Source organism: Crassostrea angulata, chromosome 10, assembly GCF_025612915.1.
Source record: "Crassostrea angulata isolate pt1a10 chromosome 10, ASM2561291v2, whole genome shotgun sequence".
Classification (NCBI taxonomy): Eukaryota; Metazoa; Mollusca; class Bivalvia; order Ostreida; family Ostreidae; genus Magallana; species Magallana angulata.
The window spans coordinates 26,932,782-26,950,684 of record NC_069120.1 but is presented as its reverse complement, the minus strand read 5'-3'; the positions used below and the strand labels follow the sequence as shown (position 1 = coordinate 26,950,684).

General features: G+C 33.6%; 1 protein-coding gene across 5 annotated transcripts in view; it reads left to right on the top strand.

Moving 5' to 3' along the window:
- The window catches only part of LOC128165324 (uncharacterized), a 32,131-nt gene extending 15,599 nt beyond the window's left edge, over nucleotides 1-16,532 (top strand). For 2 of the 5 annotated variants that reach the window (XM_052829741.1, XM_052829738.1), the window contains 26 exons: nucleotides 9-77; nucleotides 734-800; nucleotides 1,156-1,259; nucleotides 1,421-1,684; nucleotides 1,884-2,041; nucleotides 2,271-2,430; nucleotides 3,026-3,916; nucleotides 4,341-4,500; nucleotides 5,004-5,075; nucleotides 5,934-6,036; nucleotides 6,254-6,371; nucleotides 6,683-6,748; nucleotides 6,875-6,940; nucleotides 7,063-7,131; nucleotides 7,218-7,517; nucleotides 8,316-8,429; nucleotides 9,472-9,563; nucleotides 9,913-10,215; nucleotides 10,405-10,528; nucleotides 10,848-11,038; nucleotides 11,481-11,589; nucleotides 12,237-12,353; nucleotides 12,783-13,394; nucleotides 13,923-14,044; nucleotides 14,405-14,569; nucleotides 14,771-16,532. In XM_052829741.1, coding sequence (XP_052685701.1) covers nucleotides 9-77; nucleotides 734-800; nucleotides 1,156-1,259; nucleotides 1,421-1,684; nucleotides 1,884-2,041; nucleotides 2,271-2,430; nucleotides 3,026-3,916; nucleotides 4,341-4,500; nucleotides 5,004-5,075; nucleotides 5,934-6,036; nucleotides 6,254-6,371; nucleotides 6,683-6,748; nucleotides 6,875-6,940; nucleotides 7,063-7,131; nucleotides 7,218-7,517; nucleotides 8,316-8,429; nucleotides 9,472-9,563; nucleotides 9,913-10,215; nucleotides 10,405-10,528; nucleotides 10,848-11,038; nucleotides 11,481-11,589; nucleotides 12,237-12,353; nucleotides 12,783-13,394; nucleotides 13,923-14,044; nucleotides 14,405-14,569; nucleotides 14,771-14,971 — 4,817 coding nt within the window. In that variant the 3' untranslated portion in view covers nucleotides 14,972-16,532. Of the gene's footprint in view, nucleotides 1-8; nucleotides 78-733; nucleotides 801-1,155; nucleotides 1,260-1,420; nucleotides 1,685-1,883; nucleotides 2,042-2,270; nucleotides 2,431-3,025; nucleotides 3,917-4,340; nucleotides 4,501-5,003; nucleotides 5,076-5,933; nucleotides 6,037-6,253; nucleotides 6,372-6,682; nucleotides 6,749-6,874; nucleotides 6,941-7,062; nucleotides 7,132-7,217; nucleotides 7,605-8,315; nucleotides 8,430-9,471; nucleotides 9,564-9,912; nucleotides 10,216-10,404; nucleotides 10,529-10,847; nucleotides 11,039-11,480; nucleotides 11,590-12,236; nucleotides 12,354-12,782; nucleotides 13,395-13,922; nucleotides 14,045-14,404; nucleotides 14,570-14,770 lie in introns of all 5 variants that reach the window. The other 3 variants (XM_052829739.1, XM_052829740.1, XM_052829737.1) reach the window with 3 other exon arrangements.
- Nucleotides 16,533-17,903: the final 1,371 nt, after the last annotated feature.

The window sequence follows — 17,903 nt, the reverse complement described above, 5'->3', positions numbered from 1 at the left end:
GTTTCTAGGAATGAGTAATATACCTATTGGGATAGCAGTGGCTCAGAAACGGGAGGACAAAAAGACGAACAAACCAGGTAACTAATCATTTATGTATGATTTGAGATTTTAGCCTCTGTTAAGTGCTTAATATGTATGCCATTTTGGTCACTTATAAGTGTTGAATTACACTCAGAAACCTTGTACTTATCACATACTGTTTCATTCAGTTTTCGGTTCAGATGATTACATAGAAATTTTGAAATTCTTATAAATAAAGATAACAATAACATCACAAATTCTGGTGAACTTCGTTTGATTTCACGCATTTAGTACTTGATGTTGGGTTGTAAAGCAAGTATATTATCCGTTGTATATCGGTTGATGTACGTATACACAGTCATAAATTTGTTAAAAGGAAATATTAACGTTCTTTTGTAAAATGAAAAGGTCGGTAGTTTTACCAAAACAATTCAATGAATAACTATATAATTATACAGAACAAAAACAAAACGGAAAATATTGATATTTTCTCTTAGAAAAATGAAATGAAAGCTATTTTGGTTTTTTTTTTGTTAATCAAAAAGAATGATACACTTATTGCTACGATCTTAGATTTAACTAATATGTTTTACAGACAGAGAGACTGTTATTCTTATACACTAAAAGATGAATTGTTGCAACAATATTACTGTCTGCTGTCGTTTTTAAACAAAGTCAGAAAATGGTCATGCAAATATATTTCATGTTTCAGAAACATTAGTGGAAACTTCATTTAACAATGGTGCAGGGAATGAGACAATTGCGCGTAATGGAGAATGGTATAAACTTTTAAAGCACTTGTCTAAATATAATTGTCCTGATGTATATGTTTTTCAAGAGAAAAAAAAACACATGAAGTGCCTAGAGTTTTATCTCTCTCATACAATATTTTGTCAATATTGAAGTAATTTACACTTGGTAATTAATAGATGCATATACACGGGAAATGTTTTAACTACTTGATTCAGCTTCGATTCTAAAGCGTGCAATTTTACAATATATATTGGAACATAATCATACACTGTATTCTGATTTTCTCCATCAGCAACAAAGGCTGCTTATACAAATTTTATTGTATATGTAATTTATATTTTTTAGTTATTTTCCTTTATCACGGTGTTGTTTCCATTTCAGTGTACAAATAGTATCCAGTCAACGGACACTGTCTAAATCTAGCACCCCAAGTTCATCAATTAATGATATGCGCAATCAGCTTCCTGCAAACCTGATTGTAACAGGTATATTTTCAAATTTCAAGTTTTATCAGAAAAATATCAAACGAAACATGTTTTAACAGTGCGTTATTTACAATATATGTTAAGAAGATATGAAAAATAAAATTGAAAAACTAGAAAAAAAAATTATTTATTTTACCGTTTTGCGGTAATAATTGTTTCAGGTTCTGCAAACGGGACAGGGGTAGCTTGGGCAGATGATCCTTCGGCAAGGCATTTTACGTCACCATGGCTTCAGTCTGGGCATTCTACACTTGGTCAGTCACCATGGCTTTCACAACTTCCAGCCTACAATCTTAATACAAGCATACCAACAACTACCAACTCGATAGAAGGCAACCAGCTTCCTTTGTCGATTCCTCCAGGCTATAAACTAATACAGGATTCAGTTGGACAGCTCCTCCTAATACCGTCAACAAATCTTAGTGGTAATAAAGACGGAATATATGTATAAAACCCAAAACTGGCTAAGTTGTATAACATTATATACAAGGAATAATCAGCTGGTTATTTTTTTATTTTGATATATTGTTAACATAGAGAGGGAAAGAATAACTTATATTTTTTAAATTTTCATAGCAAAAACAATTAGGGTTTTTTTAAATTTGTGATGGTCTTGTTTTTCAGATATGTATGACCCTCATCGCTTGTGGGCCTTTCCCGGCAGTCATACACCTCAGATACAGCAAATATTTACCGCTCAACAAGCTCCTTTGCAACCACAGGTTATAGGAAGCACAGCAGACTCACTAGGAGTCTCCTACTCCCAAGCGTTTCAGACAATGGTAAAAATTATTAATGTAATGGTGCCCTTTATGATATTCAAAAAACTATAACTCATTGATTTTCTTTGTAAATGATTTTGAACGAAAAATGAATGAATTATCATTTATGGTCTAGAAGCTACAGAAAATAGCCGTTTTAATTCCCGTTAACCACGTGAAAGAGATATATTAATATAAACCTAAAAAAATACCAACAAGTATAGAGTTTACTTATGTTTATTTTCTTCAGTACCAACCACGAGGCGATCAAATCAATGACAAGAAAAATGTTCCCATTCTGCCTTCAAAAGTTGATGATGAGGTGTTAGAGAAAGATTCTCCAAAAGTAAAAAAAGAAATACCTACAAATGTTGACCTAGAAAAAGACAAAACAGAAGCTGTAAAAGAAGGTATAAACATTATATCGTAGAGAATACGTAATTTCAAACAGTCGAGATTGAAAGACTTTCAAGTTTGGTATTAAGATTGTGATTGTAATTCAATTATCTATCGGTATAGAGAAATAGAGAAAGCAAAAACGGAAAAATTGATATCTTTTGATAACAAGACGGCCCTACAGCACATAAAATACATAAGTCAACAAACATTTTGAAGCAGATATTTAAAAAAATTTAAAATGTTCGCAAAGCTCGTATAGTAAAGTGACTTTACAGTCGTTATTGCTCAACTTCAATTTCGGCTTTAGATTAGATAATTGATAACACATACGTAAATTAATGTAATCTGTATCTTAACAGGTGTACTTTTCCTAGAAGGACATTATAAAAAAAAATTCAGTCGAAACGGGGAAGGAAACTTGACACTCGTTTTTAAGAAGAAAATAACGTCATATACGACATGGGAATATGTTTTTGGACGTATTTCTCTTTTAGTGTAAAGTTCATATATGATAAAGGGAAATATTCTTCCGCTAGGTTAATGGATCACATAAAGCACCTTTCATAGAATCTCTGCTTAATTAGCAATGTCTTGAATTTCTTTCAGAAGTACCTGCTGCTAAAGTACGGCCTACTTCAAATCAAGTAGCTTTTCCTCCAGCGTTCAATACAGCGGCAGTGGCCGATGCTCCATGCACCTTAAGTGTGGTGCAGGCTGTCAAAGCAGTGACGTCATTGGTCCAGTCACGCGGCACGTCACCTATGATTCCTGGAAATGAATGCGAGGACACCCCTCAGGATAATATTGAAGATGTGCATCAGAATAATGAACTATCTTTAATGCAGCCCCCTACTGTGTGCTCGAAAGGAGTCACAGCTGTACAAACAGAAAGCATTCAAAAATTACCCGAAACTGATTCCAAATCTAAGACTAAAAAAGTGGCCTCCGTAATGACTTGCTCTGCCGACAACGTTGGTAGCCATCAGGCTAGTGTTTCCCTCCCCACCACGACTGTCATAGGAGACGTGACAATTGTAGAAATGACACCTGACACAAAATCTCAATTACATAAAATCTCAACAAATAATGACCAAGATAAAAAAGAGACTAACTCTGATATAATGCCACGTAAAGCTGAACAGGATAATGGCAATTACAATCCCTTTTTAGATCCTCAAATTCTTCAAGCAGCTGATGGATTAGAACTTTTAAGTGCCTTGGCCGAACAACGGGCAAAATTTGCCTCCCCTGAAAATGAAGAAACTCAATCTAAGCAGACGGATGCAAAAGATCAAACAGAATCAAAAACTCCTACAAAAACAAACACGAAAGATACAACTAAAACAAAAAGTGTGGAAAAAAAGGAACCAAAACCAGCGGCAAAACAAGTGCGAAAAAAGTCAATCAGCAGGACAAGATCCCTTCCACCTGCCAAGACAGACTGTAAAACTGAGGGAGGCAGTTATTACACATCTTCTGGTCTTCGGATCCCTCAAGGTACACATCTTTTCCATGACGTCACTTTTTTATCGTTGAAGTGCACGAATATTGCTTTTTAAATAAATCTACACAATTTGACTGCACCTAGTAATGATTTTTGGTAGACGAATACCACCTAGAGGCAACCATTAAGATGAAACCGTAAATTAAAACAGAAAATGCGATTTATGTTTCTTCTTCCATTGATTACTTGTATGAAAACAAAGATAACAAGAATCTTAGTCTATTTTTTAGTAAGTCTTTCATCTTTAGTTTTATTTGTATTTTTATTATGTTCATACTTCTCAATTCTTTTTAAATTGTTTCCTCTTTTGCTTAATATTATTTCGTTATTATACCCTAAAACCTTAATTTTATTTGCTGTATTATGACATTAGCTTCGGTTCTACTGTGTCACACACATTACAACTCAAAGAAACAGATCTGGGTTCTTTTCTTGAAATAGGAGATGACGAAATTAATGCTATAGAACTAGATATGAGAATCCGTCTGGCGGAACTTCAAAGGCTTTACAAAGAAAAACAAAAGCTTTACGCAAAACTCCAACCAAAGAAAAGCGAAAAGGAAAAAGATCGTGTTGAGTATGTCACACTTTCATGTTGATTATGTAATCTTTTCATTTCATAGACATGAACGGAACTTAATAATCTTTGTGAAATATTTTTATTGTCTTAAAAGAATCATTGTGTATTGTAAAGACTTTTCCATTTGATATGGCATTTTAGTTTAAAATAAAAAAGCAAAGGCTGATTTACGACAAAAAATACTTAAGTTCTAATGTGCCATCCGTATTTTTAGCATTTTTTACGTATCATATCTTTGTTGAATTTCAGTACTAAAACAGGTTAAAAAATTAATCCCCTAAGATAAAAAGACTTACCTCGAAAAAATAATTTTTAGCATTGAAGCACTTTCAAGCGGATTTTGTGTATTCTTTGACTTTAATTTGATATGCTGTATAATATTGGCGGAAATTCTGATATAGATTAAAGATACCATGATTAAAAACTATCATCATAAGGAGTGGTATTGCCTGATTACTGGAATGTTCCAGGTTAAAATGACACTTTATTATTGATTACAGTGATAAACAGCGGGGGCCAGGTCGGCCGAGAAAGAGACAACACCATTCTGGCTCTTCCAACGACAACGTCAAGTTAGTATTTAACTTTGAAAAAAAAAAGAATTGAAGCTTAGTCTTTCCTATTTGGAAAATTAAGTCCAAAATATTATATAAATTCTTCGAGGAACGTCAGCTGATCTTTCTCAGATAAATGGGAAAAGTTCGATCATTAGTTTAACAGAAAGTGGAATCCACAAAAACAAATTGTTCAGCGTTTCTTGTTAACGACGCTCTCCTGCAGATTAAGAAGATTCCCAGTATTTTACTGGAATTAGTTGTGCAAAATTGGACGTAGTAATGTCGGCTAATGGACCATTTTGTTAGTTTGGTTAAGTATTTCATCAGAGCAATTCAATAACAACCAATCCTTTCTTTCATTCTTTTCAAGGTATAATGCCTACTGGCTTAAACTGATTTTTTTTTTTAAAACATGACTTTTAAAAATCGATGTAAATGGCAAACAGGGGGATATGTAAAGTGAGAGATTGTGTTAATTCTAAATCGTTTTATCATTGTGTGTGTGAAACAATAGTTTTCCTACACAATCGATTCGTCTTTTTCGTGACCTTGCATCCATAAAGGTGTATAATTAATCAATCATGTCTCACGGTGTATCAAATATACATGCTGTTTCTAGTTCTCTGCAACTTTGATATGTTTGACTTCAGAATGAAACACCATTTAGCCATCCAGTAAGCTCAATCTCCGAAACCATCGTTCTTCAAAAGCCTCTGTTATGTCCTTATACTAAAATTTGTTAATAGTTTTGAATTGTTTTCATTGAACCAATATAAGAAAGAAAATTATGTGAATTTAAACAAATCATGTTTCCCATGTAAAAAAGATAATGAGAAATAAGAATAGTGCATGTCATTTGAATTGGTGTTACAGCTCTGGCGAAAAGACCAAAATAAAGGAACCCCCGGTAAAGAAGAAAAAGCAAGCAGAAGAATTGGTGGATAGAGTGTTTAGGAAAACAGGTGGTGGATTTGGGGTGCGTGTGAAATTTAAGCAAGGCGATAAAAACCTGTCTTTTATAATTAAAACCTGTGTTGAATAACGAGAAACTGTTAAGATATCGAACATGAAATGATATCATTATATTTAATCGCTAACGCGAGATATGATGATAATGCGTGATACAAGTGTTGGTATAGAGTTGCGTTACATGTGATGGAGCTAACCTATGGATAATTAATATTCTATTTTAGATGCCACTTAGTAAAAAGCTGAAGGCTAACGCCATGGCAGCGCTTTTTAAGACTCAATCTGGGTTTACGATGAAACGGAAAGGCAGTACATCTGGTAGTCACGCTGCCGAGAACCAGGGTACGGGCTTCCTTCAGCAGACCTTGTTTTACTAATTGTGCATTTTGGAGCATCCTTCCTTGTACTGCAAAGTACATGAAGTGTGCAAAAGCCTAAATCGCAATCGATCACTTATTTTCCAATAAAAAACAGATTAAATCTTTAAACTTCTCTATTAAACGGTCTGATTCACAGATTAGCAAATTTGACATGACAGTCTTGGAAGGCGACTTTTGGCAGCTTCCTAGCGAAAAAGTTGGTTTGTTGTGTGAAGAAAACAACATTCTCTTGTTTTGAGAACAGAAGTTCATTACAAAAATATTTATTTTCAGACAAACACTTCCACTTTGGGGACTCCGGATTTGCTACATCCTCAAATAAGACATTGGAATTCAAAGGTAATAGTCGTTTGTGGTTTTTTTAAAAAGTTTATTTCAAATTTTATTTATTTGTGTGTGTGTATGTGTAGGTTTGTACACACTTAATTGTATTTATATGCACAATAATCTTTTTTCATATTGTAGTGAAAAAGAAGCATTTAAAAACGGAAGAGTCAAAACTTAAATCAACGAAGAAATCATTTCAGAAACGTAAGAATTCTAAAAATAAGATCTACATCGGATTACTTTTATGTCCATTGAATTGGCTGCGAATTACAATGTACATATTGATCATAATTTTGTGTTAATTATGTTTATGTTTCATTTTTCAGATAATCTATTTGGCTCCGCAATGAAAATGTTCAAAAAGATAAAAAAGTCTAGTTCACATTCCCATGAGAGTAAGTACTATTCCTCTTCGCCAAGATATAACCAAAGAAGTAGGTTTTTCAAGTATTGATAAAAATGTTTCGGTTGTTTATTTTAGAGGAGAAACATAAGCACAAATACCAAGATGGCTTATCTATGCTTGCAAATTATGCCGTCAGTCATCAAAAAGATCACGAGAGATCATCCTTCCGTGATCTCCATGAGAACTCCAATACGTCACACAAAAAGCAGAAGGACAAGAAAAGGCGGGAAGAAAAACGCGATCAAGATCAGAAGGAGAGCAGACGTGATGAAAAGGACTTGTTCGCCGTCGGAAAGCACGAAGATGAAGATGGTGATGATGAAGAAGAGGAAGAAGAAGAAGAAAATTCAAGAACGGAGGATCGATCAAACTTTTGTAAGACCGAGCATGGTGTTCAAAGCGCTTTGGAGAGCAAGGACATACTTACTAAACTGCATGAATCTACTAACAATGAATCAAAAGGTAGCGTCTTTTTAAAGTAATATTTTCATTTATTTTATTATTAATCAGAATAGTACTTTTTTAACTGTTAGAGTTACTGCAATTTTACACTTGATATGAACTTCGCCTTTAAATAGCGAAACATCAGAAGTTATATTTTGATTCTATTCCAAATCCACAAACTAACGAAGATAGCAAATGAAAACTCTTGATTTCATTGAATGTTCTCGTAATATGCATGTTTATTTTACTAATTTAGTTGTTCTTGAGTCACCATAAGAATAACAGTGAAGATACGTCGTTTATATGTTGTATGACACAAGTCAAACTAATGTGATCTTGATAGAGAATTTTAAAAAAAAATGCAAATGATACCAAAGAGAAATCTTCTCAAAATATGTAATGATTAGATGGGAAAATAGTAAATTAGAAATAACATATTGATTCGATAAAGTATTAACTATTTATTCTGTAGCATCTGCGACGTATCATAATTTCTCAGCAAATGTTTATTACAAAAACAAAAATGGCAACCGATGTTGCATATTAAATTACTTAATACCATTATTGCTGGGAACAGGCCACAGTAGCAGGAAAAATTGATTGCAGTTGACAGCCATTAAATATAAATTCTGATGTTGCGTTAGAGAGAGAAAAAAAGTATTTGTGTTGTTTTCATGTTGTATAGCAACCGGGTTTGGTATAAGATATTGCTCATCATCATTATTTCAGATTCCGAGAAAACGAGCAAGAATGAAAATCAAAGCCCTGCTAATAGCGGCAACAAGAAGAGAAAACCGGGAAGACCTCGAAAATGCACCCCAGATCAATCCGAAAATGGAACTGGTATGTAAACAATGCAACAGACTTAAAATAAATATGATGAAAACAATCCCTCCAATCGTCGCTTAAAGCCACCCATAGCTTAAAGTGTACACAATTAGCAATCAATAAATATGACCATGATTTATATAAAAAAAAAATTCAGGTTTACCTCTATATATACACATATGGGGACTTAATTTCGTGGAATAACAATTAATTTAATTAATTGCTATATTATCGATGTCATTATAATTTTATAATGAATACCTGTTGGAAATTAGAAAGTTTCATTAACATTTATAAGCAACATTTTTTAAAATTCCATAGTATTAGATATAGTCAGAGAGATTAAACAGTATATGTAAGATTCAGAAGCGTTCTACAGGTATGAGGAATTAAAGTAAGCAATGATATTGCACAGGAGTGGTTAAAATACAGGTATCTTATTCGAAGGAATAAAAATATAATAAATGATTACGAAATTTAAAATTCTGTTTTATCAATATAACATGTATATCGGTTAGATAGACAAGTGCTGAACATTTGGAATCTATACCCATTTAAAGGACACCGAAAAATAAATAAAACAGCCAATAATGTATTTGCAATGGAGTGAATAAAACTTGAGAAAACTAGAAACTAGAAAATAGAGTAATAAAAAGTTACGAAATTCATTGTTACACTTAAAATATAAAGATAACAAAAGAAACCATAGTATACAAAATTCAAACATTAACCCTAATTTGTGTGGCGAAATAATATTTTTTCTTGTATCTATTGAATAGATACACGTATAGGAATTACTAGTATATAACTCATACTAGCGTGGCATGCATAGCATGGATTTCAAAATGAATGATGATTAGATTCAGTTGATCAAAATCAATGACATTAAAGATGTCATTAATCTTTTCTTTCGTTTGTGGATACATTGCTTTAAAGGAATTGCATACCTTTTTAAATTTGTGCAATCATTTTTACTTTAATTATTTTTGGAGTTTTGTTCTGTAGTTTCATTATTGATATAACTTTTATTTCCAAACTGTTGTTTTTAAATCCACAGAAACAATAGTTGCCAAGACAGCCAAAAATTTCAGACTTTTTCAACTTCAAAATTTCCACGAACAAGAAAAAGACAAAGAAAAGAAGATAAAGGTATGTCGTCATCTTTCTAATATGCAATATGACTACGAATCTAATTTGTGTGACTCTCTTGGGTTTCAAACACCTGCTTCCGAAATAAAAATATTAGGGAAACACCTACGTTTGATTAGATGACTAATTAATGCTGTATATTGGGAAAGGTCCTTTGTGAATATGTCGAGATAACAGTCACAAGAAAAAGGAGACGTGTCATAAACACTGAATACTTGTAGAGAAATGCAGATCTCTCTCTCTCTCTCTCTCTCTCTCTCTCTCTCTCTCTCTCTCTCTCTCTCTCTTACATACACGTATATGATACTCAGTATATATCAGGGTTAAAATCGATCGGCTGTCATTTTAGCTGGAAAACCAGGAGACATTGAAACCAATATATTTGGACGAGGAGTGGCTCAGAAGGCGGAGTGAGCGTATCTTTTTAAGTGATCCTAGTCCTCAGCCATCACCAATTTACACGCCGTTAACACAACAGCAGATCAAGCCAACCGGTCAACAGCAGACGACCGCAACACCAAAAATTACAAAAGTTGCTAAACCTCACACCAATCAGGCTAAATTACAAAAGGCTAAAAGTATTAAAGAACTTACCGACAAAGTCAAAAAGAAATACTCGAAGACCTTACAGAAGTCTTGTGACAGATCAGAAGTAAGTCGATTGCTAGTCTGCAAGATTGATTTCTGTTTTAGTATTAATGTCGTTGACGTAATTTCCGGGAAATATACAAGGATACATGAGTCTATAGGGTGTAATTTAGAAAGAACTCGTTCTCCCTGCCGTTTTTTTTTTCAGCAGTGCAATATATGTCGTAAATTAACCAATCATGTCGCTTTGCAGAAAAGGCCACTACACAAAAAGCAGCCAAAATCGAAGGCTTTTATTGACACTGACAGCAGCGAGAGCGAGAGTGATGCTGACAATATACCACTCAGCGTGCTCCGTGATCGCCCACACACGCCAGGTATAGATATTATAGCCTGACATCAAGTCAATAAGTAGAACTGTAAGACTGAATAAACCCTTGTATGATTCTTTAATTTATATCAGTGTAAAAAATATATATCTATTTACTCTCTGTTGCATTTTGCAAAAAAAGCTTTCTCTATTCATTTTTGTTTGGCATCGGTCTCGCGCATTTCTTTTAATTTCACGATACAACGACTGTTAAAAGCTTAATTATATATACTCAGTGGCTTAATTCATGTACTGTACATATTTTTTTATCATAAGTTATGAAACAGTGCATGAAGTATACTATTTTGCATATGTATGAATTGCAGAGCCGAAGACGTGCACCATTGACAAGGATGAGCTGGTTGACGGGTTACGGGTCCTTGTTTTTAAAGACGGGCTCTTCTACGAAGGGGCCGTCAAGGGGATCCGTCCCCCGGACGTTTACGGGGTCATCATAGATAATGCACGGGGAAACAGGCCGTACATATACTCCCAAGAGGAAATTCTGAAGGAAGCGGTAAGATCCCTCCTTATATCTGTGCTTTCATTTCGTGCAGTTTAAGTTGCCAATATTTCTTCTGGGGCTTTTTAGCAAATCTTGTTTATTCTCTAAAAACATTTCGAAGTCGTTAACATTGCAGATTATACACATAAGTAAATCTACTACACACGGTGTAATCATTTATATTCGAGGGGGAGGGGCGTATTTTTGTTGGTTGTCATCTTTCTGATTCATTGTAACGTAATATCGTGAAACAACAATTAATTTTTTGTATACGAATTATGTATGCAATAGTTCCTTTAATGTTCCGTTGCTTCCAACAAAAATTCGCGGATGAAGTACCAATAAAATCATCAAAAATGGTTTCACGCCATCAGTATCAGAAGACGGCGGTGACATACACAAAAAAAGTTTCGGATCGGTGTAGATTTAGATTATAATCTTTGGTTTTTCCTAGATTTTGGACGTACGGCCACAATCGTCTAAGGTACTTAAGGAAGGCACCAGAATATGTGCTTATTGGAGTCAACAGTTTAGCTGTCTTTATCCAGGAACAATCTCAAAAGGTAACGATCAAATAACGCAGAAAATCGAAAAAAGCATCGTTTTGAAAATAGATAAGGGGTAGTTTAAAAGAAAGTTGTGGTGTTGATCAAACAATCTGTTGAGGAATAACCTTCGGTTTTAAAACAAATGCCCTTGGTGCCCTTTCCCATGAAATAATCCTTATTTGTATAAAATTACATGCGTTACTCGGTTATCTTTGTTTACTTTAAAGTTTATAAATTCCCATAATTCTATCATGATGACATAATCTGTTAATGTTTTGCTATGAACCACAAATACTTGACTTTGTTTTGAATTATCATAATTGATAGCTAATTTTTAGTTAAAGTCCTCACGTATTTGAAGCAATAGAAATATTTATGTTGTAACGTCCTAGGAATAGAAATGATGTGCAGAATAGATATCCTTTAAAGTGCACGAAACGAATTAATAATGTTATTTTATTTACTTTTATAACAACAAATGCATGCATCAATTATTAGAGTATTTTTAAAAGCTCTCTGTCTGAAACTCTCTCAACTCTCTCTCTCTCTCTCTCTCTCTCTTATTTTAATATAATTATAAAATCTATGTTTTCTTTATCATTTCAAAATTTTATTTTGGAAGAGTGAATTGATGGCTAATTATGTTTTTTTCCGCTTTGCAGCTAGTCCCAACCCCCACTCTGATAAATCCTGTATAAACGTCGAGTTTGATGACGGAGACTCGGGAAGAATTCCACTGGATCACATAAGAATGTTACCACGTGATTACCCAGTAGTTTGTAAGTACATTCACTTGCCAGTGTGATTTTTATGTATTTATCTATTTTGACAAATACACTATTTATTATCTGGTATATTGTCTTTGTATAGCCTAGCACTGAGTGTTCTCGTCTGCTAGTGTAAGGGAGACAATTTCATTTTATCTTTTTATTAACAGCCGATCAAAATATTTACGTTCGTTGTTATCTTCTGGACTTTAAAAACTCGTGTTAACGGTTTAATTTTCTCTAAATGAAACAAATTTTAATTATAATTTAGAAATAATTACATTTTTAATTAGCATATTTGTCAGAAGAAAATATTGTTCTTTATAAACTGATATGTGTAAATAAATTTTAAAAAGACTTGGATATCAAAAGAATCTACATCGAAATTTTTATTAATAATAAAAATACTGTACATGTATATTATTTCCTTGTACACTCTAGCCTACGACCCTAACCCATTATTGCTGATTGGAAAACGAAGAAGACACACTACATCTGAAAGTGTCGAATCTTCTACAACCAAAGTATCCGAGAGATCCGAAAGTACAGAGTCAAAGCCAGCACAGAAACGAGGCCCTGGGCGGCCCCCAAAAGCGAAACCCGACAAAAAGGAGGACGAAGAATGTGATATTGATGTGTGCGGTCTTGATGATGACATCAATGACGTTTTTTCATCGTCGTCTGCTAACAGCAATCAAAGAAACGATTCTCAATCAAACAATTTCAATGACGAACGAAAATCAGACAAAAGCAAAACAGAAAAAGCCAAGAAAGAAAAAGTAAAGGATTCAGCGAAAAGCAATCAAGACCAAGGTAAAAATTATTTTTCTCACAATATTGGGAAGCTGGAAAAAGTGCCCTCTATCGATAAAAGACAGTTTCACACGACCGCTCACTCCTCTGTGTCTCGAGGCGACGAAAGTGACGTAATAAAGGAACCTAGTGCGCATACTCGAGATGCAAATACTTTTGATGGTACTGAACGAGATAAAAATCTCTTAACATCAATCCGCATCTCGAATAGATCTAGTATAATTGAGCCCAGGGCGGCAGGTACGAGTTCAATGTGACCTAGCTGGCTTGTGCTTTCTTGTATTTGCCAGTCTGTCGTTTCCTAATATATAACCTAATCAACATGTGTACCACTTTAGCTTTGCTGTCTCATACGTGCACACTCTCTTTAACGGAACACCTACGTGTATCACGGCATTACATAAAAAACTAAAAAAAATATACAAGGTGCAAAAAAGTAACTTTTTTAATTTTTTGGGTAGTGTTATTTGGCTTATACTTCCTATCCTCTAATCTTGATCGTATAACCTCTCTTGTTTTATTTTGGATTTGCCTTTGTCTTTGACTTTTGCAAAATAATAATTTTAGTGATTTTGGGTGTCGTTTTTACCCCATGTTCTGGTATTCAAATTAAAAAAAATAATAAGACCAACGGCATTATAAATTTTTTGGTTGCTGATATTAAGCTTTTACTGCATTGATGACTGGTGGTAAAATATATCGCATTTAGTTTAAGCCGCTTGATAATGGGTGTAGGAATATTCTTCATTGAAATTGTTATTTTTGCAGCATTTGTGCCTGCCAGACAATTGTGGGAGTGGTCTGGAAAGAGTACGAAGAGACCTGGGATGAAGGGAAAGGCCAAGAAGGAATTTTATCGGTCAATCATCAGGGGGAAGGAACATATCTCGGTAAGTCACTGCAAACCTTCTACACTGGGTGCTGAACACACCGTCTTCAACGTTTTCGTCAAGTGACACATTATACTTTACCTACTCAAATTCTCCTCAAAAAATTATATATATAGAGATATAGCTTGGAAATTTGGACGATAACAGTAGGTGACAGCAGCGCCTGGAATAACAATAATTGTTTAAATCTTAAAGTATTTAGATTTCATGTAGTAATTGTGAAAAAAAAATACAACTTTAGTTGCGCATCACATCCTAAACAAAGATTGTAGCATTCTATTCATTGCTATGTATTTAATATGTTTGGGGAATCTGTTTATCTAATTAAATGTTTTAAACGAGAAATACGGTTGATTGTAGGTTGGCGATTGTGCTGTGTTTCTATCGACCGGCCGCCCTCATCTTCCGTATGTGGGCAGAATTGACAGTATGTGGGAGGCGTGGGGAGGTCAAATGGTAGTCAAGGTCAAATGGTTTTATCACCCTGAGGAAACTAGGGGCGGAAAGAAACTACATGACATGAAGGTATTAATTCTATAAGGGATTTTCATTCAGTTAGACTATTTTATACAAACATTGATAGTTTTTTTTTTTATCTCGCTTAATTTTGAAGGCAATTTGGGGTGTCTAGGGTAACTTCAAAAAAAAAAAACAACTGTACCTCCAGAAAAGTTATCAGAGTAAAAGATTAAATTGGTTTCATTTTTTTTTTTTTTAATTAATCAGGGAGCGTTGTTTCAATCACCACATATTGACGAAAACGACGTTCAGACAATATCACACAAATGTGAAGTGCTCTCTTACACGGAATACGGTAAAACGCAGAGACCTGATTCTCACGTGACTAAAGAAACAGACGTTTATTATTTGGCGGGAACTTATGAGCCCACGATTGGACTGCTAAAATTTGAAAAAGACGTGATGTGATGTAATCTCTACAACGTGTTGGTGTATTATATGATACAAAGAAACTGAAGACAATGTAAAAAAAAAATTGTTGACGTATACATGTATATGTAGTTGTTTTTTTAACTGTGATATAAAAAAAATAATGTTTGTTCATGAACATAAATATTCTTCAATAGAATTGAAAGTAGCTGAAATTTTACTGAAAAGAACAAGATCATCCAAAGACCAAAGGTTATATTTGTATTTTGAAGTATGAAAACTGAAACGATTTCATCTAGGTACTATCCCGCTAAAGTACCTACAATATGTCTAGTTATTCCATCCGTAATATATATACAAGATATGAAAGTTATTTTACTGGCTTTTGATACATATTTTAGAGTTTGCATTTTTCAATTTTTCCATTCGTATATATATATATAATATACTCTGCATTTATTATTCCAAGTTACTTTGAAACCATAAGAACTCTGTAAGTGCTAAAGTGCTATTACGCATCCATGATGTTAATGCAATTGTTATATGATTTATACAACTGTTACTATTTTTAGCTACAACATTGTACATACTATGGCAGAAAGGTGCTTCAAATAATATTACTGAATATTTTAATTTTTAATCTCCAATGATAGTTATTATGAATAAATAAGTATCTTCGGGGTTTTTTTTAGATAATTTCCGCATTTTTTTTAGATATATATATATGTGTATTTTTTTCCATTTTATGTTTATAATCAATTTTGGACGCAAAATTGCGACTAAGCTATCATATGGATTTATGTTTCCCTATTAAAGCTTACATTTTGTGTTCACTCATATTCCAATCATATTTTTGCTTATTTTGTTGCCTGTTCTCTGTTTTGCGTCCGAATATAACCCTCCCCCCATTTTTATGCAGCTACCACAGTTGTCGCGCGCTAAACTAAATCCATGCATTACCTAATATTGTGTACATACTTATACTGCATATATATAAGTGCAATAGCGATGCTTTTGAGAAAAGTTTACTTGATAAAACATGGTTGCACGATGAGTCTTTCATGAATGTTGCGTTCAAGCCTCATATCAAAAATTTGGTGCAAAAGGAATTAAAATCACTTGAAACATGTTTTAAAACTGTTTGCAGATCTATGTGTATTGGATGGGAAGGGGTTGGGGGTAGTCGAAAAAAATTCATATTGCTATAGAATATATCAAATTTGATATGAGGCTTGAAATTAAAATATTTGTTGATATGTTACAATAAAAGTTGAAAAAAAAAAATTATCAAACAAGAATCCATCTTAAGAAGGTATTACATTTTTTTTAATTAAAAAAGTGGATATGAATGTAGATAATTTGTTTTTAGCTTTTAACTGTATAAAAATACAATGGTTGTTATCTGTGTGTTTGATCATGAGATGTGTGTTTTGTCAAAAAAGTGAGTTGTTTTGAGATGAGCAAAGTAAGACCGTATGAGAGAAAGGGAGAGTGTGTTTGAGAGTAAATTGCTTATGAGAAGAAGAGTGAATCTCTTTAAAAATCTTATATTTTTAACTGCAGTCAGACAGTGTCTCAAATAAACAAACTACAGCACTAACGTCTTGTTTCTTGTCAATCGGAGTTATTCCTCTTCCAGTTTAGCTGCCTATATCTGATGGTGTTCGAATATATTGATACTTATTTTCGTCAGAATCCGATTATCTCACCTGGTTATCGGCGCTGTGAATATATCATGTTCACCTTGTGAGAATCAATAACAACCGGACCAGAAAACGAAAGCTGCAGACGATTTCTTTTCATCTAATAGGAATACTTGCAAATCTGTTTTTGATGTTAAACTGACTGCTCTCTCTCTCTCTCTCTCTCTCTCTCTCTCTCTCTCTCTCTCTCTCTCTCATTTGAATACAATCTTTGACTAAACTTGTTGATAGTGTTCAGTAAAAATGTAAATGTAAACTGGCATATCCTGTTCAAGTATGTGCTGAAATTTACCCAGTATAGTTTATTATCTGCTGATTCCACAAAGGCCACTTAATCAGCCGAGGTTTGACGGTCGCGGTACTATCATATTGGGCACGTAGCGATTTTACTGAAAAAGTAGAACAAACCGATGATTTTTTTTTTTAAATTACATAGTATGTAATACATAGGATGATATTAAACAATAAAAACAAATTTTGTTATGTATATGAATCCTTATTGGGATTACTTTCAGACCTTATCCCCATGTAGACATCGAATTCCTAATAGCAAATGATTGATTTATTTTGCAGTACTTTTTGGAAAGTATTATTTCATACCATTTAATATTTTTCTTTCGAGCAATTTCATATATACTGCGAAATAAAATTTAATTTTTTTATCGGTGCGTAGCTAGAATGTATATATAGCTAATATTCTAGTGTAGCTAATATTCTATAGTGTAGCTGATATTCTTGTGTAGCTAATATTCTAAATATGTAGTCTTCTCGTCACATCATTGGTGTAATTTACAGTTATACATTTACATATTTCCGAAAACAGTACCAGGAAAAGTATGCATGGCAAACAATTTGAATATTCTGAGTATATCAATAATATTGTCAAAAATGCATACCAAAGATTAGGCCTGTTGAAGAAGCTCAAATTTAGCATAGGTAGAAAATACTTTATAAAAAATGTACATGACTTTTATTCGGCCTTTAATTGAATACTGCTGTGTTGTCTGGAGAGGTTGTTCGTTTCAAGACGTCAAAAAAATTTGAAAATATACAACTTTATGCAACAAGAATCATCACTGGCTTACCCATAATATCTTCAAGAGAACCCCTTTATTTGGAAACAGGTTGTTGCTTCTCTCTCTCTCTCTCTCTCTCTCTCTCTCTCTCTCTCTCTCTCTCTCTCTCTCTCTCTCTCTCTCTCTCTCTCTCTCTCAGAGAGGCGAAAATTGGCGAAATTGAGTACATTGTAATAAATTCATAACAATTTG